General features: G+C 60.0%; 1 protein-coding gene across 1 annotated transcript in view; it reads left to right on the top strand.

Moving 5' to 3' along the window:
- The first annotated feature begins 4,580 nt into the window (after window positions 1–4,580).
- Window positions 4,581–23,013, top strand: part of PPP2R2C (protein phosphatase 2 regulatory subunit Bgamma) — an 84,019-nt gene continuing 65,586 nt past the window's right edge. Inside the window, exon 1 of the mRNA XM_037046135.1 lies at window positions 4,581–4,751. Coding sequence (XP_036902030.1) covers window positions 4,682–4,751 — 70 coding nt within the window. The 5' untranslated portion in view covers window positions 4,581–4,681. The remainder of the gene's footprint in view (window positions 4,752–23,013) is intronic.

The following is a 23,013-nucleotide window of genomic DNA, read 5'->3' as shown; positions in this document are numbered from 1 at the left end:
AAGTCACCATATTAACAACAAAACCCCTACACATTCACCCCACAAGCACACAAAGACCACCTGACACAGCCCAAGCTCTCTTTCTGATAGAAGTCTCTGAACAAACTGTGAATAGAGGTGAACTTCCTCAGTGCAGTGAAGCACGTCTCTGCAAAACCCACGGACTTGGTGGTGAAATACTGAGTGCTTTCCCCCGCAAGTGGGGACGAGGTGAGGACAGCCACCTGTGCCGTGACTGTTCAACTTGTACTGGAGGTTGCAGCCAGTGGGATAAGGCAGGAAAGAGAAACAGATGACACCCAGACTAGAAAGGAAGAAGTGAAATTGCTTCGTCTACAAATGATGTGATTGTCTGTAGACATCTGACGGGATTGACGAAAAAGTCCGGAGAATGAGTAATGATTTTAGCAAGTCTGCAGGATGGAAGACCAATCAGAATTGAAAATTTAAAAGTGCCATTACAATGCGATAATGGAGGAACAAATCTGGCCACAGATGGGGAAACCCATACACTGAGGCTGATAAAACGTGGAGGGCAGGAACTGGAGCAGCCCCGAGTAAGTGGGGACACGCACTAGGTTAGTGGTTAAGAGGACTCCATATGGCTAAGATGACAGTTCTCCCTAAACGGATCTGCAGGTTCGACACAACCCCACCAAAAAAATCTCAGCAGGCTTTGTTTTGGGAAACTGACAAACTAATTCTGGAAATCACATGGAAAGGCCGAGGACCTCCTCAGATAACCAAAACGACGTTGAAAGAAAAGGGCAAATTTGGAGAAGGAAGACGACCTAACCTCAAGGATTCATTATACGGCTCAGACACCGACACAGGCGGTGTCTGTGTGAAGATAAACGATGCGCGGACAGAACGGAACAGAGTCCGAAGTCCATCTCGCACAGACCTGGGAACACGGTGGGAGGGGGCGGGCTCTTCCGCGGACGACGGGTTGGATATCAGGTTCTTCACATGGAAGTGACATAACCAGACCGCTACTTCACCCCAAGGGGAACAGCACGCTGTGAACCGGCTAAATGTAAGTGTAGAAGAAAGACATTCTACGGCTCTTCTTTATGACTTGGGAGGTGGAGAAGGACGCGTTGCAGAGGACACAAAAGGCAAGAGAAAGGCGAATATCGAGACACTTCACGACATCCACAGCAGTGACTTTTGTAGGGAAAGAGGACCATGAACACAGCTGAGAGAAAAGCAACAACTTAGAAGAGAATGTTTGCCAACACACGAATAGACAGAGGATCGGCAGTAAAATCATAGAAGAAGCTCTGGGAAGTGGGCGAGATAAAAGCCAAATAACCCGGTGGCAGAACGAGCAATGGGGAAGGGCAGGCAAAGCACAGAGGAGGGACTGCCAACAGCCAGGTGGAGAGATTGTCAACCTCACCGGTGACCAGAAACGCAAACGCAGCGATCCTCCTGGAGTGGCTTGCCCGTCAACTCGCCACGAATATAAGTCAAGTCTGAGCGTTGCTCAGAGTGTGACACGCTGTCGTCCCTGCTGGAACCCTGCAGGGCTGTTTTCGGGGGCGGCGTCCGAGGCTGGCTGTGTCCTCTTTTCCTGCCGTGGGTGGCAGTGACACAGCAGTTACTCCACGATGAGTCGAACATCTCATGTCTGTGCACTTTCTGCACGCACACCACACGCCAATTAAAGCAAAGTTAGGCCACCGAGAGCCGAGGGTGACACAGCATTTGGGGGATCAAGAGAAACGCATGACTTACAAAGCAGCTGAGCCCCAGAAGAAGCTGACGTCATGGAAGGGCAGGGAAGGCACGGTGGGGCGGCCCACAGGGTGGCAGCTGCTGGGCCATCTGCTCACGGAGGAGGCCAGCGACCGACCCGTCCACTGTCAGGAACAGGAAAGTCACCGTCAAGGTCAGCAGAGCCAGAGGGTCTTTCTGGGAGGAGCGGTGGGTGGTGGTAGAAAGCCAGGCTGGTGGGGCTCCAGGCATGAGTGTGGGATGGGGAGTGTGGACGTGTCCTTCCGGACTCTGGTTGTGAAGGGGAGGCGAGCACTATGCCCGCAGCTGGAAGGGGACATGGAATCAGGTTTCGCCTTGGGGAGACTGAGGGACACTGACAAGTGTCACAAAGGTCCTGTCCACTCACGCCTCACACACGGGTAGCCCCTCCCACCACCTGCAGCCCTGCGCCCCACTTGCTCGCCTCGCCCACCATGACCTTCAGGGCCCACGTTCACCTGATCGCGCGGCTCTCGCCCCACCAGGAGGTCAGCCCCTCAGAGCAAGAGCTTGTCTGCTCTGTTCTGCTCTCTGCTCTGTGCTGGGAGCGCATCTGCACATAGTAGATACTCAACAAACCTTCATGGTGAGAGAGAGAAAGAGAGGGGAGGAGTCTGGATAGAGAGAGGCGAGGGTGGAGGGCAGAGGGGCGGAGTCAGGAGCTCAGCCTGGTGCCCAGGGACCCGGGATGACACAGAGGAGGAAGGGAAGCAATGGGTGGCGTGAGATTGGGAGGGGGCAGGAGGTCGAGGGAGGGGTCTTGGTTCTGCAGGGGCAGGGGGCACTTCAGGAGAATGGAGGAGACTGCATGGGTGTGGGTGGGGGACTGGAGGGGGACTGGAGAGGGGCTGGTGCCCGGCCTTGGGGCCCAGTGAGGTCGGAGGTCACCAGCTCCAGGGCCTCCAGCCTGGCTCAGAAGCTGACTCGGGGTGGGCTGCTGTGTTGGCCCAGGATATCCCAGAGGGCTGGGTGGTGTTCTGGCGGAACTGACAGATGGAGAACATGGGATGAGGGGTCTCCCCAAGATCAGAGAGGAGGGTAAAGAACCCAAATTAGCGAGAGGCTCAGCCTGACAACCACGAGCGTTCCAGAGTGCCGACGAGGCCAGCTCCTGCTAAGGGCCACGCCAACCTGGTGAGGCCGTCCCTGTGCTCACCTGCCCTTCACAGGCGGGGCTGTGCTGGCCCGGCCCCTTCGTGGTCAGCACCAGGACCCAGTCTGTCTGCCCCTGTCTGAGGCCAAAGTGGTTTTGCTCTACTGAGCTAGGGAGGTGAGGCGGGTACAGAGAGGGGGAGTTGTTCGGGATGTGGGGTGTGGGGCATTTGAGTGGACCACGTGTGGGGGAGGGAAGACATGGGTGTCAGCCTCCTTCACCCCCGCAACCCAGAGGCCTTGTGTTTACTGCTCCTTGCACTGAATCTGCACACCTGAACTATGGGCGTGAGACAGGTCTGGCCCCTGAGCAGGCACGAAAGTGGTGGCGCTGGCCCAGCCCCAGGCCTCTGCAGGGTCTTTCTTGCTCTTTCCATTCTGCTGTGTGGGGTGCTGGTGGGGTGGGGCGCTTTCACCCCCTCCTACCCCTTCTGTGGAAGGAAAGCCCAGCTGTAGCTGTGAACACCCCTCTCACTCCCCGCATGACCCCCGGGGCAGGCGGCAGCTCCTGCCTTCCCCACCCTCCTGCTGCAGCTGAAGAGCCACCCTGAGTCCCTGACAAACCAGTTCAGAGAAGGGAAGAGCATCACAGAATTGGAACTGGGGGAAAAGGGCTCTGCCTCCCGCCTGGGCCTGTGGCACCCCCAACCCTCCACCCTAGGTCACCCCCCAGGCAGCGGGTGCATTTCCTCCCCTCCCTCTCCAAGGAGGATTTGCCAAGCCCCTAGGAAAAACTCCGTGTGGGTAGGTCATTCCTCCCCCAACACCTCTGCGCCCCCGCCTGGGCCTGTGCTCCATGCCTGGGACTCTGTTTATCCTGCAAGGGGCCAGCCTGGAGGAGGCAGCCAGTTGATGAGAGAAGGACAGATGTTTTGACGGCCTGTTTTGAGCCAGGCACTGTGGACCCTGTGACTCAGGTTACACTGGTGACAAGGGGTGGGGTAGGAGGGATGTCCCTGCCTGGATGGGGAGGAGGCGGGACCCCCAGCTTCGGAGCCTGTTTTCTGAGCGTCCTCAGGGCTGTTTCAACACCTTCTCACCGGTGAGGAGAGACCTCAGGGCTCTGGGGGGGGGGGGGCAACTGCCCCGCCCTGTCACCTAGAGCTTTCTTTACTTCGTAGTGCGGACCGCGGGCTCCCCACCCCAGTACGCCCCCAGCCCCCCAGATTCCTCAGGCTCTCCCGTTTTGCGCTCCGGGCGGCCCTCAGAACGCATCCTGCCCACCCTCTCCCACTATTGAAGGGGACCCTGTACTCCCCATCCCTGTTCTTCTGGTGCCTGCTCTCTGCGTGGCGAGCTGCCCGCCTGCCCTCCCCTCTTCTAATCCCTCTCCAATTGGTCATCTCTCCCGTAACTGCAGCACCTGGCACTCAAGGTGCCCCCTCAAAGCGCAGCTGACCAGCGCCCCCTCCCCAACCTGGCCTCTCCTTCCTTCCTCCTGCTCTGGCGCACTCGAGCACCAAAGGTGCCCACCCGCGAGGACCGGAGCGCGGAGGTGCCGTCTCTGACGGGGCGCGGCTCCACCTGCAGGGCGCTGGGCGGCGGGAGCGCGGCGGGCGGCGGGCGGCGGGGCCGCGGGGGNGGCGCCCGCCCGGCCACCCCTGCCTGTCCCCGGCCGCCCCCGGCCGCGATGCTCGCCCCCCGGGGCCCCGGCGGCCCGCGCCCTTGCTAGGCTGCGGCGGCATGGCCCGCGCGCCCGGCGCGACCTCTGCGGATTGCATCGGTGTGCGGCGGCGGGGCATGCCCAGGGCACCGGGCACGGCCTTCAATGGGCGAGGACACGGACACGCGGAAAATTAACCACAGCTTCCTGCGGGACCACAGCTATGTGACTGAAGGTAACGTACGTGTTGTCTGAGGCCCCCTCCGGCCGGCCGCGGCGTGGGGATGCCGTCGCACCGAGTGCCCTCCGAAGGTTTGGACCGCGCGCTGTGTGTCGTGTCCCCCCCCCCCGCCCCACCCCACCCTTCCCCACCCGGGCCCCGGCCCCGGAGGGAGGGAGCCTCAGGACCCCGGCCGCGGTTGCCCAGCGGCCCGAGGGGCAGCGCCCTCCTCCGCGTCCCTCCCGCAGGCGCTTTCCGCCCCCAGGCCTGCGGGCGTCCAGGATCGGCTGTGGCCGTCATTTTTAAAAAGACCACCCCCGCGGTTACTCTGGAGAGGAAATCCCGGGGAAATTTAATGGTTTAGAACCCTGGATTGCCGTTTCAGCCCTGCCCGGAGCCTGTAGAATTTTCTAGGCTGCCCACTCCCCAGAGACCAAGAGGGACCCAGAAAAAAATGCATGGCCAGATTCCCCCAGGGGCAGTGTCCTTGCCCCGCCCTGTGCCCCCCGAGGCAGGGCCACCGGGTGGTGGGAGAAGGCGGCTGGTTGGGGGTTGGTCTTTTATTCATGGTGAATTATCCTGAGATAGAAGCAGCTGGCCCAAAACTGTCAGAATTTGCCAAAAAAAAAAAAAAGTGGGACATGCCACTCCAAAGGGGCCCTGCATTTGAATGCCCCTTAATTGTCTCCACAAGCCCAAGCCCAGCCCGCCCAGAGGCTGGTGGGAATGGGAGGGTCAACGCCCCTCACGCACAGGCCAGTAACTTCCAGGGGTCCCTCTGCGCCACCTCCCCGTGCCCAGGGGCGGGCGGGGAGAGCTGAGGAGCCGCAGCGCAGGGCCTGCCGAGTGCAGCCCGGTGCGGATGGGGAGTGCTTGCGCGAGGCGTCAGCCGGCTGCGCGGTCGCGTGCTGGAGGCCTTCCCGGGCTTAGGGACTGGAGCTCCTTCCCTGGGTGCTGCTGCGGGAAAGGGTGGGTTTTGGCAAGAGGTCCCCAGTGGGAGGGGCCCTGAGCACCGCGTCCGCCGGGCTGGTGTGGGTGGGTGCCTGTGTCGGGGAACCTGTGTGGGCTCCGCGGTGGCGACGGTGACTTGACTCCCCAGCGGTGTCCCGCCACGTTGCTGCCTTGCTTTGCCAGAAACGAACGCAAGCGGGTAGCTGAGCCCTTCGGAGGCTGCTGGGGTTTTGGGCTCCCAGGGCGTCCCAACCCACAGAGCAGGGGCTGGGTGTGTCACCTGGGCCCCCGGGGTGCGGTGGGTGGCGCTTCCAGATCCCCGGAGAAGAACCGTTGAGTCATGCTTTGCTGATGGGTGTGTGTGGGGAGAGGGGGCTGGGCTGCCCAGGGCCAGGTGCGCTCTTCCCAGGCAGAGCCAGGGCCCAGGGAGCTGAAAGCCCCTTTGTCACTCGCCTGGGTGAGGTTGAGGAAGGATCAGCGTGGGCGTCCCGTCAGTGGCTGAGGGCAAAAGGCCTCTGAGTTGCTGGCAGGGGCCTCGGTGGTCTGGCACTGGCCAAAGGGGATCTTGGCCGGCACTCTGGTCTGGCTTTCTAGAGAAAGCCGCCCTCTTCCCATCTCCAGGTGGAGGATGGTAGGACAGGGCTTAGTGAATGAAAGTAAAGAGGCCCCTGCCTGACCCACAGGGAGCTTTTGCAAACATTAATTCCTTCTTCATGCTCTCTGCCCCTCTTTCTTTCATGGATTCACCAGCTCTTAGCAGGGGAGAGTGAGGGCCAAGTGCAGAATTAGAGTAGAAAAGATGGTTTGTACTTCCTCCTTTAAAAAAAGATTATTTATTTAGTTATGTTTAGAGAGAGGAAGGGAAGGAGAAAGAGAGGGAGACAAACATCAGCGTGTAGTTGCCTCTTGCACGCCCTCTACTGGGAACCTGGCCTGCAACTTAGTCATGGGCCCTGACTGGGAATCGAACCAGCAACCCTTTGGTGTGCAGGCCCCCGCTCAATCCACTGAGCTACACCAGCCAGGGCTTTACTTCCTCTTTATTCATTCAGCAATTAGTTCCTGAGCACCTACTGTGTGCCAGTCACCATTTTAGCCCTGGGGACAGGTCAGAGACCCTGCCCTCAGGCAGCCTGCGCTCTAGAAGGGACTCCTGTGATGTGATGGGGAGGAGACTCTTCTCACGGTCTCAGTTTCCCTGTCTGCAAAGTGGGCGTGGCTAGTGCCAGCCTGCCTGTAGGTCTCAGGGTGTCTGCGAGGGTCCAGAGAGGTGCTGCATGAGGAGCCGCCCTGGAAGTATACGCTGTTAATTTTATAGCGGGCAGCTGAAGTACCATGAGCTTCATTGGTGCCCTGGGGCCTTACAAACGCCCCCACGCCCCTCACGCCCATTTTATAGGTGAAGGAACTGAGGCTTGGCCTCGGTCTGCTCCCCAGACTGAGCGCCAGCCATTTCAGGGCCCGGGGCCCAGGGGTGCAGAGAGGGACACGATCCGAAGTCCCTGCCCTCAGGGAGAGCAGGGTCTAGTGGAGGGAGCAATGGCAGTCGCGATCGAGTCAGAATTAGATGAGATTCCCGGCCTCCCTGAACGACCGCCGACGTTCCCCCAGTTGCGCCCCTAGTCCGCCGTCCTGCCTGTGGTTCGCATGCAGTGCACAGGACGGTCACAGATTTGGTGGGCAGAGCAAGTTGTCTTCGAACCCTGCTTCTGATGCCTCCTGTGCTGGGCACCCTGGGACAAGCTACTAGAACTTTCTGAGCTTCACTTTCTTCCTTTGCAAAGAGAGAATTACTAAGGACTTACAAGGTTGTTGGGACAATGAGTGATTATGTTAATATAGAAAGCACTCAGCCTGGCGTTCGGTCTCGTAGAAGCATTTACCAAACTGTGCTGTTAAAATGTAAAAGTCTTGTTCCCGTAAGAGCTTCATGAGCAAATAGTGGGTGCTGGGAGTTTGCAAAAGACCCGGGTGTTCAACTGCAGGGACGCCTGGTCATTTGGTCCCCAGACGTGCCTCAGTACCCCTGGTGGCCCCGGTGCACCTCCTGTCCTCAGGCAGGCTGGTTTCCTCATTCGCAGGCTGTTGTGCCGGCTGCATCCTCTACCCTTTGCTCTTCCCCTGGCTGACTCATTCTCATCCTTCAGCTCTCAGGTTCAATGCCATCTCCATGGTGTGAGTCCTGCTTGAGTTTGGGGGTCTCCTGGAACATCTCAAACACCTTGGGAAGAGCGTGGGTTCTGTTCTGTTTTGGTTTTTGTTTCCCTAACTCTTGGCCCAGCCCTGCTGATTGAGGGTGGAGGGTTGGGCGTGGGTGCAGGTTACCTTGGGACGGACGCAGAGGACTTGGCCAGGCTGTGTGGGTGTTGGGGAGAGGACTGCAGCTGAGGCTCTTGGGGTACTGGGCGGACCCGGGCCCTAAGGGGGCCCTGGGGCTAGGAGAATGCCAGGAGATGTGTGCCCTCCAGACTTTTATCAAGAGTCAGACACGGCCCTGGGAAGGGCCCTTCCTGGCTCTGTTCTCCAGCTGCCACCCCGGACCCAGCCGTAAGGGTGTGTGAGGCGGGTGCTCCTGGGCCAGGTTTCATTGCAGCGTCCCTCCGCCCACCACACAGCAGTGTCTGCCCCGCATGGCCGCATTGCCCGTAGGGCTGCGTTCACCCCACGTGGCGGTGTTTACCCCACCCAGCGCCTCTGGGTCTGGCCCCGGGGGGCAGTGATGGACCAGACACAGGAGCTCACAGCCAGGGGCCATGGCCAGGGAGGTGGCTGGTGGTGGGTCTCTTTGGGGAGCAATGGTCACTCCCAGACACTTAACTGATTACACACACTGGGGCATGCTCTTCTGTGGCCCCTGCTTTCCTTCCTTCCAGCATCTCTGCCCTTGAACTCTGCTGCACACAGGCAGCTTCATGGTGGAAGGACATGCCTCTCCTCCATTTCTCTACGCCCTGTCCTTGCGCCCTTGCCCCACCATGGGACTTCTGAGTAACCATCTCTTCCTGGAGAGTTATCCTGATTCTACAGCTTGGGGTGTGGAAGGCAAGCTCCGAGGAGGGAAGCGACTTGCTTAGGAGTTGGAGGGGTGGGGGCACAGGCCTCTCTCCATCCAGCATGTGGGGAGGGAGTCTCTACCTCGTGGGATTGTCCCCATGTTTTGAACTCGTGCCCCAGTAGCATCAGCTTTCTGCCCAGGCCTCAACGACCCTGGAGAGGGGTGCTGCTCCTGGGAGACCCAGCGTTCAGCCAGGTTGGCACCCTGGGGTGCGTATTGTGGCGGATTCCCAACAGCAAGTGTTTCTCACCCCCCTGAGAACTCGGCAGGCTCCCAGCAGGAGATCTGGGGCTGCGGCCTGGGGCAGTGTGGCCAAGTGTCACGCCATACCCCTTGCACTGACTGGTGGGATGTGGCCGTCACTCTGGAGGCCGGGTGGAAAGTTGAGAGTGCGGCAGGAAGCCATGCCGAGTGCTTCGAGGGAACACGGACGCCTCGGTGCAGCCACCAGCCACCTGGGGACCAGGGAGGCAGCAGGCTGCAAGCCATCAGCACTGTGGATGGCGGGGCAAAGGCTTTGTGGACTCAGAGGTCTGCCCCGTGAAGGGGCTCCTGTAGCTATGCCCAGCCGCACCCTACGCACTTGTTTACTTTCCATCAGTCCTAACTGGTGGGCGGTGGGCGGTGGGCTCCCGGAGTGGGGCTTTTCTCATTTTCCTTCCGCAAGGTGGACGTCCAGCTCTCATAAAATTTCCCACACCGTCTCCTGGTCGTTGGTACTTACTACTGCTTTTGGTTTTGCTCCTTGGAGCCGCAGAGCCAAGGGGTGCTTTGGAGGAGGTGTTCGAGGTGGCAGCCGTGTGTGGGAGACCCGGGCTTCGGGGAGAGGGCTTCAGCGGGACGTCTGCCGTCCCTCACAAAGACACACCTCAGTGACTCTCAGTGGTTCCTTCCAGTCTTCTTTTAAACGCCCACATCCATTTTTAAGAAAAGCTGTCACCGCTCCATGTAAACCACTCTGAAGACGACTTTTCAAGTGGAACACGAGGTTATGAGAGTTTTCCAGCGCTCTGCCGAGGGCGGGCTTCTCCGTGTGCGGTTGCACAGTTATGTACAGCCCCCCACTCAGAAGGACCCCGGGCTGGCTTAAATGCTCCGCCGTTACCATCTCGAAATTCTTAATAATTTTATCTTTGCATCCCTGTGTTGTAAGTGAGGTCTGACGGGACAGTGGAGCGTGTGCGTGAGCAGAGGTGGCACGTGCAGCAGGTGTCTGCGTGGTCAAGTCCATGACCGCATCAGCAGGGGCGGGCAGCCCGGAGAGGCCTGCTCCCCGCGGGAGCCAGAGCCCGCCCTGCGCACACAGAGGAGGCAGGCGCGTTCTGAAAAGCTCCAAGGACCAGGGGCCCCTGACCCGTCCCTTCCTGCTCATGTCGCTCCCTGCCTTGTAGCTGGTCACTGATGCGGAAAGCGAGGACATGGAAGGAGGGCAACGCCGGTCAAGGACGACTGCGGCCCCTCTTCCTCTTGGCCCTCATCCATCCCTGTGTGCGGAGCGCGCGGGCGCAAGAGAGTGGAACAAAGCAGAGGAGTTGGTTTTGGGGCCGTGTTTCTGCTGCGGGGTGGAGGGGGAGGGGGAGAACAAGCGCATAGGCGCGGAGGAAGTCCCCGCACGAGAGGTGTGTCTCTGCGGTCCCGCCGCCAGTTCAGAGTCTTCTGTGTGCGGAAGGATGAGCGATAGAACCTATGCCCACAACTTCAACCGTTGTCCCATTCCGATCGCCATTAAACAGCAAATAAATAAAGAACACCCTGACAAGTCACGGACAGTGACAAGGCTTTACATTTCAGTGCCTTTAATGACACTCACCCCCGCTTTTGGGACGGGGCTCTGCTTGTTCATTTTGTCCTGGGCCCCACAAACTGCATGGTCGGCCCTACTGTGCTGTAGGAGGAAGACAGGGCTTCTTGGGAAGGTGGAACCCTTGGCCTGCCTTCCGCCCCCTTGGCTCTTGTGATTGGTGGAAACTGTGCGAACCTGTCACCCCTGGGCAGCTCTTCCCTACTGGGCGGGGCCATCGCACAGCCGGGGGGGGGGGGGGGGGGGGGGGCCTCNGGCAGGGGGCGGGGCCTCACTCCACCATGGGCTGTTCCCAGAAGTGTCTGTGAGTTCTCTCACTGTAGAGTCCAGCCTTCACCCCTGTGCCCGCAGGCCACAGAGAGGGGGTGCAGAGTGGGAGTCCCCAGCTCGTTCCCCAATTCACCGGTAGTAACGCAGACTTTCCTGTTCCCCAGCCCCAGCAGGGAGGAGGGTGTGGGGCTGGTTATGTCAGCCCCGGACCCTCGGTTCCAAGGTGGGGTGCCCACTTTCCCTCGGATAGATGTTCAGTTAGTCACCCCCATCGTGGGGGACCCAGGTTGCTTTTTTTGCTTTGATAACCAACACCGAGTGAAGGAACACTATTAGAGTACGAAGACTCCCTACTCCCATCCCTCTCCCAAACTGTGAAACGATTTTCTTAAGAGCTAGCACTATGCACGCAATTTTAGGTACAAATTATGCACATGCTTAATGTTCCTGACACGGATTGCCAAACTATTCTCCAGAAAGTTCCTCCGTCTGACCACGTGCCGATCAGCATTAGGCTTTCTAATTTGTTTGACCTTTGCAAATGTCATGGGTGAAAAATATTTGTTTTAATTCTTGCCTGAATACCAATGAGGTTGAACACTCTTCACTATTGTTCGGCAGACATTCCTGGTTCCCCGTGTACACCCAGTGGGGGCTCCAGATTCTGGGCGTGCCACGCCAAGGCACAAGGTCACTGCCGTCACTCACTCACTCACTCACTCTCTCACTCTCTCGCTCCTTCAGCCACTGTTTCGGGAGCGCCCACTATGTGCTAGGCAGGGAGAGTGAGCGGGGTGAGAGGAGGGACAGAGGAGCTGAGTACAGAGGCCCCAGGTGCACCAGCATCTAAGGGACATGACGTTCTAGTATATTCCAGGCAGGAGGAACAGCATGTGCAAAGTGACATGTGCTGGTCGCTGGCAGCCTCCAGGCTCCTCTGCCTGAGCCCAGGAGGTACCTGCCAGCCTGCCTGGGGAACAGGACCCACCTGGGACCCTCTGTGTGCCCAGGACGGGCACTGCCTCCTTGCACAGTGGGGACCATTGTCCTCTGGAGCCCTGGGCTGAATGGCCCATTGAGGCAGAACAAAGGCGGCTCAGAGGTCCTGGCTGCCCCAAGCAGGGATGGGGTCTCTAACTGCCCAGCTTCTGCTCCCAGGTCGCCTGTGCTGAGGCTGTACCCCCTCCTCCAGCCTGCGGCTCCTCCGGAGGCTTCCAGCGACTCCCTTCTTGCTTATGTTGGCCCCGGTTAGCCGTCGCTTGCAGCCACAGTCCCAGCCAGGAGGGGCGATCCAGCTCCAGTCGTGAGACAGGACCGGATCCCAGACCTTTCCAACACAGAGGACCCGGTGTCCTGTCCCACGCAGCGTCCCCAGGTGCATGTGGTGGACACGTCTGCTGCTTCTGTGCACAGTGCGGGGTGTGTGTCCAAGCACCTGAGCAAAGGGACAAACGGTCCGCCTTCAGGTCTGACACCAGGGTCATCCAGGTCCTTTGTTTTTAACCAGATGCCGCAGCTTCCCTGGTCGCCAGCGTCCCTGAGTCGAAGCTCGGTCACTCTGCGCGGGCCAGGCAGGCGAAGATTTCAGGGGAATGACGTCCGCCCCCGGCCCCACAGTTCCGGCTGTGGCTGCTCTGGTAACAGGGTAATTGCCCAGCGTGCAAGCGTCCCCCTTGTCCTTCGTCACACATCACTGCTTGAGGAGCAGATCGCACAGTGCTCCATGCCCTGGTCACTTCCTGCCATGTCTGTCACTGGTTGGTCACCGCGCCTCTGTTAGTTCGTGCTCGGATCGTAAAGGGCACCGTGCTGTGGCCTCCCGGCCTCCCCGTGCAGCATTTTCCAGAGACGCAAAGTCCAGGGGGACACTGGCCCACCAGGAGGACGTTGGGCCGGGGCGTGGAAGTGGCGCTGCTGGAAGAGAGCCCCGGGGGGAGGTTGGTGGGAGAAACCGTGGTCCTGGACAAAGCTGATGCCGCTTGAAAGGGTTAGGAAGCCAGAGGACCGAGAGTGCGTGAACGTGGACTTCAGACCGAGGTCTGGAAGTGGCCGAGACGGGAAGAATGACGATGCCAGAGGAAGTGACACCGGCAGGGGCACCTCGTGGCCAGACACTCTCTTGAAGATCACTCAGGATGTTGAAGGCACAAAGAATAAAGCCTTGGACTTGACCTTGACTTAGACAGCCCTTGGAGGACATGCACAGAACAGAGGCCTGGCCACCGTCCTAGTTGTGTGACGAGTGGGAGGAAGCGGCCTGCACCATTCACGTTACTCTCGATATATGTTAAAGGAAGAAATAAAATACTCGAACTCTCAACTTGTCTAATATTTTAAATTGCTATGCACTCAGTAAGTGCTGGTTTTACCGCTTTTATTTTCCAGTACATTTGTAACCATCAGTAAGGGGGTCTGTAACGTCTTGGAAAAGGTAAAGGTCGCGGAACTTCTGTAATGTCTGCCTTGACTGTCGGGTCCCTTTGGATGGCTGCCATGGGCATGGCCACCCTGTGCAAGGTGAGAACTCCTGGCACCAATGCCAGTGGGCAGTGTCTGTGCTGTGTGGCCTGCCCCCCACCATGTCCCGGCCATGGCAACGTTTGAGCCCTGGCTGGGGGTAACAGCTCCAGAAGGGGAGATTCCTCCACTTCCTCACTGCAGAGGTGGCGGGTGGCCCACGCGTCACTCAGAGAGGGACACACGCTCCCTCCACTGTGTTCCCCCCTCCGGCTCGTCCACGTCGGGAGCAAAGAGGCCAAAGGAGTCGGGGCCTGGGCTGGGCTGGCCCCCCTTGGTGTGGAAGGTGCCGGACACAGCCCTGACTGGAGTGCAGCCCGGAGGAGAGGGCGGGTTCTCCACACAAGCTGTGCGAACAGAATCTATCACTGCGATCTGTGTCGGACCTGGGAGCTAGGCTGTGTGTGTTAAGATGCCCCTTGTGAGGAGGTTTGGAGTTTATTTCAGTGTGTGTTTTATTTCCTTCCAGAAACGTTGGAGAATACAGCAGTGGAACAAGGGGTGGGGGGATGATGTCCTGATTTCACGCCCGGAAACTTTATTTCATTCTTGTTACATTTCCTTCTTACCCGTGGCTTGTAGATTGTCATGGACATACAGTATCTTTTAGATATTTAACTCGCTGGAAGGTTTGCCCCTGGTTTTCACACATCCTGAGTAAACGAGTTTTAATGGCTGCATAGGAGTCCATCGTGGACATAATGATCGACTCAGTAACTCCAGATTCCCTCATCAGACTCCGCCTTTGGTGGGTGTGGGGAGGGGGAAGAATCGAGCCTCTGGAACCAGGGAGGCATGGGCAGATGCTCCTAATCCAGTGTGACGGGGGCACTGTGGGGTGCCTCGGGGGCGGGTCACAGCCTGGGAGCAGGTGGGCAGAGATGCTGAGTCCGGAGCAGGGGGCAGGGGGCCGGCACAGCAGGAGGGAGTCGGGGAGAAGGGCCCCGGGGGCGAGGAAGAGCCCGGCTGCAGGGTGCTGGGGCGTCCACCTGCTGGTCTCGGCGCTCCTGGGCCGGCACTGCGGGTGAGCAGACGGCACAGGAGGGGAAGGAAGGAAGAGGGGACCGAGAGGCCAGCGCCTCTCCGCAGGGGTTTGGACAGTGGAGGTGGAGGGCGCGCAGCCCACAGGGGACGTGAGCACTTCCAGGAGTGGCAAGAGAGCCCGGGGAGGTGTCCAGTGGGCAGCAGGAGGGGGAAGGGAGGGGAGGGGCGGTTGCCGGGGGAAGAGGCTGTCCAGGCACGGTTGAGGCCTGTCGTGCCGTGGCAGAGGGGCGTGAAGCTCCTTGCCTGGTCTTTGGTCAACACAAGAGTGCAGGGCTGCAGAGGGAACGCAAGTGCGAGGCTGGCAGGTGCAGGTGACAGTGGGTGGAGGGTGTGCCAGACTCCCTGCCCTCGGGCACCGATGTGCCAACTTTGGGGCTTTTAAGACGTGAGCAACCTCCTTGTAAATGTACATTTTCCTGCATTTTGGTTATTCCCGCAATTCTTTGGCTATCTGGGAATACAATCTCTTGGTGAAGGGCCAGGGGTGTTCTTTAGGGCTTGAACAAAGATTCGAATATCATGTGTCTACGAAAGTAAAAACGACCGCATCTCTTAGTTTGGAGGATCTCTAAAAGAGCAAGGCCGCACGAGTCACGCAGCGGTCGGGGACTAACCTGCAGACCACCCATCGGTCTCTGTCTCTCTGGCTTTTAAAAAAGGGGAAGGTGGATCTCCGCTGCGCCCCACGGTGGCGCTGGGCTGTGCTCATTGTCCCCTGGAGGGCATTTGACGGCAGTGTCGTTGACTGTGCCGCGGACTCTGCCTGGCTTATCTTCATGGGGGGTAAGATGGTGACGGCGGTGACCAGGCAAGTGCCCTTTCCGGACAGCTCCTGTGTCGCCTGTGATGTCCCTGAGCTCGCTGGAGCGTTAGACGAGCGATGGGAGGCAGGGGAGATGATCCCGCCTGTGTGTCAGGAACAGCCACGCGGGGTGGGGGTGTCAGGTGCCCACAGTCATGCAGTGAGAGTTGTGGTTACTCTTACTGTGCGACCCACCACTCTGCTCTTGGCGACTTAAGACAAGTAGCGTTTCACGGTGTCCCCTGGATTCTGTGGGGCAGGAACCGGGGCAGGGCTCGGTGGGGCCCGTGTGCTCTGTGAAGCAACTGCTGAGCCCCCCTTTCAAGCTGGGGATCGGGGACGCCAGAGGGTCCCTTCTGCTCTCACCCACATGCTCCCCACATGGTGAGGATGCCTGGAGGCTGACGTCCCCTGGACTGTGGGCGGCTCTGGGATCTAACGAACGGCCTGGGGACTACAGTTAATAATGCTACACTCTATACCTGAAAATCGTTGCGGAAACAGGCCTTAAATACTCTCACCACAGAAAGGAAAGGGTAACCTGATGGGGGTGTCAGCCAGCACTAAGGTGCAATCGTTCTGCAGTACGTCGTAAGTGTGTGGGATTGAACGTTGTGTACTTCAAAGATATACAATGCTACATGTCACTTCCATCTCAGTAAAGCGAGGAAGAAATAGTATAGGAAACAAAGGAATAAAGTCTTTCTTGGAGGGCAGGCTAGACTGCCTGCAGACCGGCCTCCCTGTGCGCGTACCATGCGGCGTTTATTCCGGCAACAGAGGTTGGTTGGGCTGCAGCCAGTCTGTGGCCCCCAACGCCCCCTCTGCAGGTGTGCTGTGAGGCGCCCACACTGCGGAGGTGGACCCTGCTCTGGCACAGGGCTGTCGAGGGGACGCAGGTGGGCCGGCTGGCGTTTCTGCTCGGCCGACCCCGGGCACTTGGCCCTGAGGCCACTCAGACCTCCCGGATCACCGCTGTTGCCCCACTGGCGGAAGCAGCTTTATCGGAAGCTGAGGTGGCCCTTGGCGCACACACCCCCCCTCCTGGAGGACGAGGACAGCTCTCGGGGTGAATGTGCCAGAAGGAAAGGAAGCCACCCTGCTGCTCAGTGAGAACGCACATGTCCCTGCTCTGGGCAGGCCGGGCAGTGTCCAGTCATTGTCCCTGAGGCAGATGCTGTCATTGTCCCCATTCAACAGCCCTGGGCCCGGAGCGCACGACGGAGGAGGAGAGGGACCTCTAGTCTCAGGGAGTGAGGGGAGGAGCTGGGGCTGCCGGGGCCTGTCTGTCCCCCACCTGCCGGACCCCACCCCCGCCCCTGCACCTCCCCCACCAGGAATATCTTCCAGTCTTGTTCCGAATGACAGGTGAGCTTTGGAATCATCCTAGAATCATCACTGTGAGTCCCAGGCAAGGGCTGGTAGGCCCTTCTTTTCTGAAGAGGGGGCCATCGGCCCACACTAGGGGCGCCCGGGCCTCCAAGTGCCCGGGGTTCCCTGAGCTCAGGGCCTCAGGGTGCAGCCAGCGAACGGGCGGGTGCCCTGGGCGTGGCCGACGGGGACTGCAGCCTGCTCCGCGGGAACGCTGGCCCGACAGAGTCTTGTGGCTGCACCCGCATCTGTAAGTTTTTCTGAAGAGCAGCTTCATTAAGACGTAATCCACACACCATGCAATTCACCTATTAACGAGCACAAGTTGATGGCTTTTTGATGTGTCCCATAACTATGCATATGCCCCATAATTGATTTTCTGAAGACTGTGGTAAAATATGTATTCTATATATCACAGCATTTGCCATTTTAACCATTTTAAGGGGCCAATTGAGTGGCATTAACTGCATTCTGTGTATGTGTGGCCATCACTGCTGTGCCAATTGTTCTGGAACTTGTCACCCCAGCCAGAAGCTCTGTGTCCCTCGGACCAGGGCCTCCCCCAGGCCCCTGGAGCCTCTGAGCTGCTCCCTGTCTGGGTGAGTTGCGCCCCCAGGGGCCTTGGCTACATGCAGCCTCACACCGTGTGTCCTGTGAGTCTGCGTAGGGTGCCGAGCTAGTGTCCACGGTGGAAGGAAGTTAGATTGTGGGCAGGCCGAGGTTCCCCGGGGAGGAAAGAAGTCACAGAGGTGGCCCTGGGGTTCTGCAGGAGGGAGAGGTGGGGGACAGTTCCCAAAGGCACCATGCGCCTCAGCCGGAGAACACGTGTGGGAACATGTGTGGGCGCACCTCAGCCAGGGAACACAGGTGGCCCATCCCGCCAACCGTTGCTGCATTTTCTGGCCCCGTCTCACTGAACTGTGGGTGTCTGAGAGGGGCGGTGGCCTCCCCTTGTCACAGATGAGGAAACTGAGAGTCGAAGTTGTGACCTCCCCAGCCGGGAGGAGGTGGAGCTGAGGCTGGCTCTGGACGCTGGGGCACCTCCCGTGACCCTTAACTCCGCCCCTTCCTCTTTGGGGCCCCTCCCACACATGCCCTGGGTGCTAGCTCATCTGCAAGAGGGACTTGGGACACCCTGGGCTGGCCTCGCTCTGCGTCCCCTGCCCTGTGGGCAGTCAGCCTGTCCAGGCCTCCCGGTCTGCAGCTCTAAGCAAGGCCAGAAGAGCGCCCTTGTTTAGAGGATCCTCCGTTCACAGGTGGACTGAGACAGCGCGTTGGGTGCGTCTGACACTCAGGAAGGCCCGTCAGATGCTGTCTTTCTGCTGACGGTGGATGTGTGGACAGAGGAAGAAACCACACCCAGCCCGTCCATACTTGTCATTGTCCCTGGGAAAGATTTTGCAGGGAGACTGAAGCCTTGACCCTCCCCCTGACCCACTGCTGTCCCAGCCCACTCCTTTAACCATGGATGGCGGCCTGCCATTTAGCCCTGGGAGGGGGGGCAGCCTGTGGGGGGACGTGAAGCTGGGCTAGGGAGTCAGCTGGGCCCCAAGGACCCATGTGAGCTCCAGGACTCGGACTCGGTGGTGATTTCGCTTCCAGGCGACAACTCCCTGAGTCCCAGGCTTGGGGACGTGTGGGGTGGGGCCCGGAACACTCAGAGCCCATGCTGTGACCCAGACACACCTTTTCGATGGCACCTTCCCTGCAGGTGACCCAATTTTTAAAACCCTGAACTGAGGCATTTGTGCGGTGCAGGTGTGTGTCCATATGGGGACAGTGGGGTGGCAGGTGATAAACTGGGGCAGTGGCTGAAAACTGGGGGGCTGGGGCCGCTGTGGCTGTGTCTTCGTGAGGGGTCATGCTGTGTGGTGACAGGTGGTGATGGTGGCCTGGAGACCCCCGTGCAGGCCCAGGCAGAGCAGCCACCGGCTGTGTGACCCTGGCAGGCAGCATGGCCTCCTTGGCCTCAGTTCCCTCCGGTGTAAAATGAAGACCCTGCCAGGGGACACAAGCGCTCGTGTGTCCCCTGGAGCAAAGGCGTCTGCAGGAGGGACTGCACTTGGGTGCAAGGCCCGCACCCTGGGGGGCTCAGATGGAAAGAGGCTGAGCCCCGGTCCCTCAGAGTTACACTCGGCGCCCACACACTTGGGATCACGGAGCGGGCGGCAGGAAGGGGCTGGCTTCGTTCAGGAACCGAGGGAAGGCAGGCATCTGTTTTGGCAGTGGAGCTGGGGCTGGCCCCTCCTGTCTCCCTTGAAGGCTGCTGGGAGGCCCTGTCCCCAGCCCTCACGCTGCCGTAAGACCCTCCTGACCCTCCCCACCCTGGTCAGGCTGCTCCAGGGATGAAGGGCTGCTCTGATTTGTGGGTTTGGGACCAGTCGTGACACACGGGGACAGGCCTTCGCACCCACTGTGCATCAGGTGCTTTGCTGGGTGGGGGCGGGGACTCGGCTGTGGATATGACTGACAAGGTCCATACCCTGGGAGCCCCAGAACAGAGCAGATGGGCCAGGGACCAGGGCTGGGGCCGTGGTGGGGTGGGGTCTCGGGGCCGGGCTGCCCAGGGGAGGGCCGGGTGGTGGGAAGTCAGGGAGGGCTTCCTGGAAGAAGTGGATTCGTCCAGTGCATATCTACCAGGGCCTGCCGTGTGTGGGTTGGTGTTGGGGACACAGGAGACACAGAGCCCTGAGGGCGTTCTAGGATCTAAGGGTAAACAGGAGTGTGTGGGGGAGAGGGTTCCAGAGCTAGGCCGGATGGAGGCATAGGCAGGAGCTGGCTCGGCTATGCCTGGGAGGCCGGGCTTGAGGCCCATCTGTGGCTCATGGGGTTGTTTTCTCCAACTGATGGACAAGGACATGGAGGCAGGAGTTTCACAGCTCATAGTGAACGTGCTGGGACTTGAACCCTGGCCTGCTGAGGCCAAAGCCAGCCGTTTTGCTCAGGTCTGCAGTGACCTTCTTATGCCCCCAGGACTGCCGGGCAGGTACCACATCTCGGTGGCTCAGGGGCTCCTTGGCAACCCCCCACCCCTGCCTCCCTTCACTGCTGGCTGGGATGCCTTGAGCATCCTGAGGGCTTGAGGGGCCGGAATCCCCGGAGCTGACCCGCTGTGCGGTCATCTGGCATTTCCCGTCAAGCACTTGGCGAGCTTTGAGAGGGCAGTGGAGCTGTGGCTTGATTTTTCTCTGGCCCTGATGAAGAACTGGGCAGTCACTCTCCCGATGCGACAGACCCCGGGTTTATGTTGAAAATGGGGGTGTTGATGGCGGGCGAGGAGAGCCGGTGTTTGTAGAATAGAGGCCGTGACACAGGTGCTGGGTACCGGCCAGAGGCACCGCAGCCCTTGCCCCGAGGAGCGTCTGTGGTCAGTGCCGGGGCCCCACAATGCCTCACACCCTTCAAGGGAGGGGAACAGTGAGGCTCAGAGGGGTTGGCTCCTAGCCCAGGGCCACGCAGCAAGCAGCAGGGCGGTGGAACTGGGGTTCCTCCCAGCTTTGCCTGGCTCCAAGGGGATGCCGTTCCCACCACAGCCGGTGGCTCCCAGAGCTAATTTTGCAGGAGCCCCGCCCCGCAGAGCTATGTAGGGCAGGCAACCCCACAAGAGAGAATGGAGAGGGAACCCTAGCCAAAAGGGGCCCCGCAGCGCTCTGAGAGGCTCTGCCTCTCTCAGCCTCGCTGGTCCCCCAGAAGCCTTGCTCCCGCCTCCAGGATGGCCCGCTTCCCTGGGAATCAGAGGCCACCAGCACTCGGCTTCCAGAGAGAGGAGAAGAGCAGGTTCTGGCCGCTCGGAGCAGGCCCCCCCGGCAGAGATGTAGCCCGTTTCCTGGAAGTCTCAGCCGGGGGCTGGAGGGAGCCTGGGTGGTCCTCATTCCTGCTGAATGCCCAGCCGCCGCTGTCATGTCCTGTGCACACACCCTGCTGTGTTCGGGGCTGTGGATGTCCCCACAGGGAGTCCCTTCTCACGGACACTGGGCAGGGGACCCCAAAGAGGGGACGGCGCCATATGTGGCTCTGGGGTTCCCTATGCCTCATATCTATATAATTCTGTATTTTCATTTCTCTCAAATACGTATTTAGTGGGACTTCATTATCAGTTACTTTTACGGTCATTAAAAGCCAAAGTCATTTTATTATTGGAAACTGAAGGCCTCTACTCTTACACGGTCAGTGCAGTTCACCCTCGGAGGCCGTGAGCCGTGGGGTGCGCCCTTCCTGACTGGTTCTGGCGGGTTCTCTGTGCCGGCGGCGGGCTTCATCTCGGGGATGGAGTGCAGCCGATTCAGGGGCCACCCATGGGAGACTGGAGGTGGTTGTGGTTTTGTTTCTGCCCCGTTTTGCGTGTTGCTGCGACTTCACGCCACACTGTCTCTGAGGATTCATCCCCAGAGTGGAAATTGGAGGGTCAAAGGGTGCGTGTATTTTTACTGTGATCGTTGTGTCCAGCGTAGTAGGGCCCGGCTCCGCGGCCCTCGCCAGTGCCCAGGTTCATGGCTTCTCGTGCTTACAGAGCCTTTCCTTCAAGAATATTCCCCAGGCCTCCCCTCTGCCTGGGCAGCCTGCTGGGAAGATGCTGGGCGGAGTGAGTCCAGGCGCTGCCCTTTGGGGCACTCAGTCACTTGACCTGGCCAGGATCCTGTAGGGACATCCCTGAGGGGATGGAGGTTGGCTGGTTACTAAGGCTGAGTGTGGGGGAATCTCCAGGCTGGGAGGTGCTGTGGGCGGTTCTCTGTTGAGAGTGCTGTCCGCAGGGATGTTTCTGCCACCTGCTGGTCCCACTGGGGTCACAGCCACTGGCTTGTGGTGCCTTGCTGATCTGGGGTGATGGGCACAGCCAAGCACACAGGAGAAGGCCTTGGAGGTGGCAGTTCCCGTCCTCGGCCCTGCCCCAAGGGCTCCTGGCCGAAGGCCCTGGGGAGGGTCATGTGGCTTCCACGGCCCCAGCTCGCCCACCTCCCTGGGTTGGCAGGAGGGAGGAGTGGGCCAAGGAACTAGGGGGACAGAGACGTGCGGTGGCAGCTCAGTGTGCCGCTCTCCCTGACGGTCCAGCAGGGACCTGAGGCTGAGCTGTTTGCAGGCCACTGCTCAGAGCTGGCCGGGGAGGGCGGGACAGTCAGGAGGCCTGGGCCTGGGTCCAGGCAGGCACCCTGTCCGTGTGACCTCTTGGGGCCCCTGTGTTCCCATCAGCAGAGGTGTGGGGTGGGGGTAGCAGCTCTCAGGTCAGAGGGTGGCTGTGAGAACTGGGGGNTGACGGTCCAGCAGGGACCTGAGGCTGAGCTGTTTGCAGGCCACTGCTCAGAGCTGGCCGGGGAGGGCGGGACAGTCAGGAGGCCTGGGCCTGGGTCCAGGCAGGCACCCCTGTCCGTGTGACCTCTTGGGGCCCCTGTGTTTCCATCAGCAGAGGTGTGGGGTGGGGGTAGCAGCTCTCAGGTCAGAGGGTGGCTGTGAGAACTGGGGGGTGTGTGTGGAAAGGTCTGGGGGCTGTCTCCTCAGAGAAGGTGCCTGGTAGACGTTTGGGGGAGTTTCCCTTCTCACTGCCTGGTGGTCTTCGGAGACCCCCCAGCTGCGCTCTTCTCGTTTGCGGGCTGCCATCGATGGCTGTGGTTGACATGCACAGGGGCCACCCCTCCCTGCTGCCAGGGGGGCTCACTGAGTGTGTGCTGTGTGGGCCCGAGACTTCCCCCCAGTCTGTTAGGGTCCTTAGGCAAATGCCTCCCCCCCCCTTGCCTCAGCACGGGAGGGGGGCCAGTGGTTTGGGGCTTCGGGACTTGGGTGGGCCTGTCCGGGTCCCTCTGCCCTCCCCTGAGGCACTTGAGACATTGGGGGCTCCGAGTCCAGGGGCTGTCCAGGTCCCGCTGGCTGCCACGGTGACAGATCCCGGGTGGGGTCCCCAGCCAGCCATGGCCCTGTAAACCTGGGCTGGCTGGGAGCCTTCTCAAAGGGCAGCAGCTGGATGTTGCAGGTGTCATTGCCAATGTCGCGCGTGTCTTTCCATTGCCAGGGGAACAGGCTTGTGGCATCCTTGGCCCTTGTCCTCTCTGTCGGGGGGCGGGGTGGGGTGGCCTGGGCCCTGCCCTGGGCCTCGCCCGTCCTGTGGCATCCTGGGTGCTGGTGAGTGCTTGCCTCCGCCCGCTCACCCCGCCCCAGCTCTCCCTCGGAGGGGCAGAACCGCAGCCTGGGGATGGGGTTATTTCAAGGGGATCCCCATGGAAACGGGAGTGGGAGGAGGCTGTGTCAGCTCCTTGTAATAGGAGTTGAGTTGCCGAGGCTGCATATCCCTGGCTGAACAGTGTGTGGTCCTTTGCTGGCACCTTCTCTGCACCTCGTGGGTCTCAGACTGGGAGTCTTGGCCCGAGAGAGGCCAGTGAGTGTGACCCCGCCATTGGCACTGCCTGTCTGAGCCCCCAAGGCTCCTTCACAGGAGACCCAGGGACCTCCCAGGGGCCCAGGCCTGGCTTGGCTGGAA

This window comes from Sturnira hondurensis, unplaced genomic scaffold, assembly GCF_014824575.4.
Source record: "Sturnira hondurensis isolate 20B ecotype Veracruz unplaced genomic scaffold, ASM1482457v3 Scaffold0000780, whole genome shotgun sequence".
Classification (NCBI taxonomy): Eukaryota; Metazoa; Chordata; class Mammalia; order Chiroptera; family Phyllostomidae; genus Sturnira; species Sturnira hondurensis.
The sequence above is the reverse complement of the archived record's forward strand: the minus strand, read 5'-3'. Positions and strand labels throughout refer to the sequence as shown.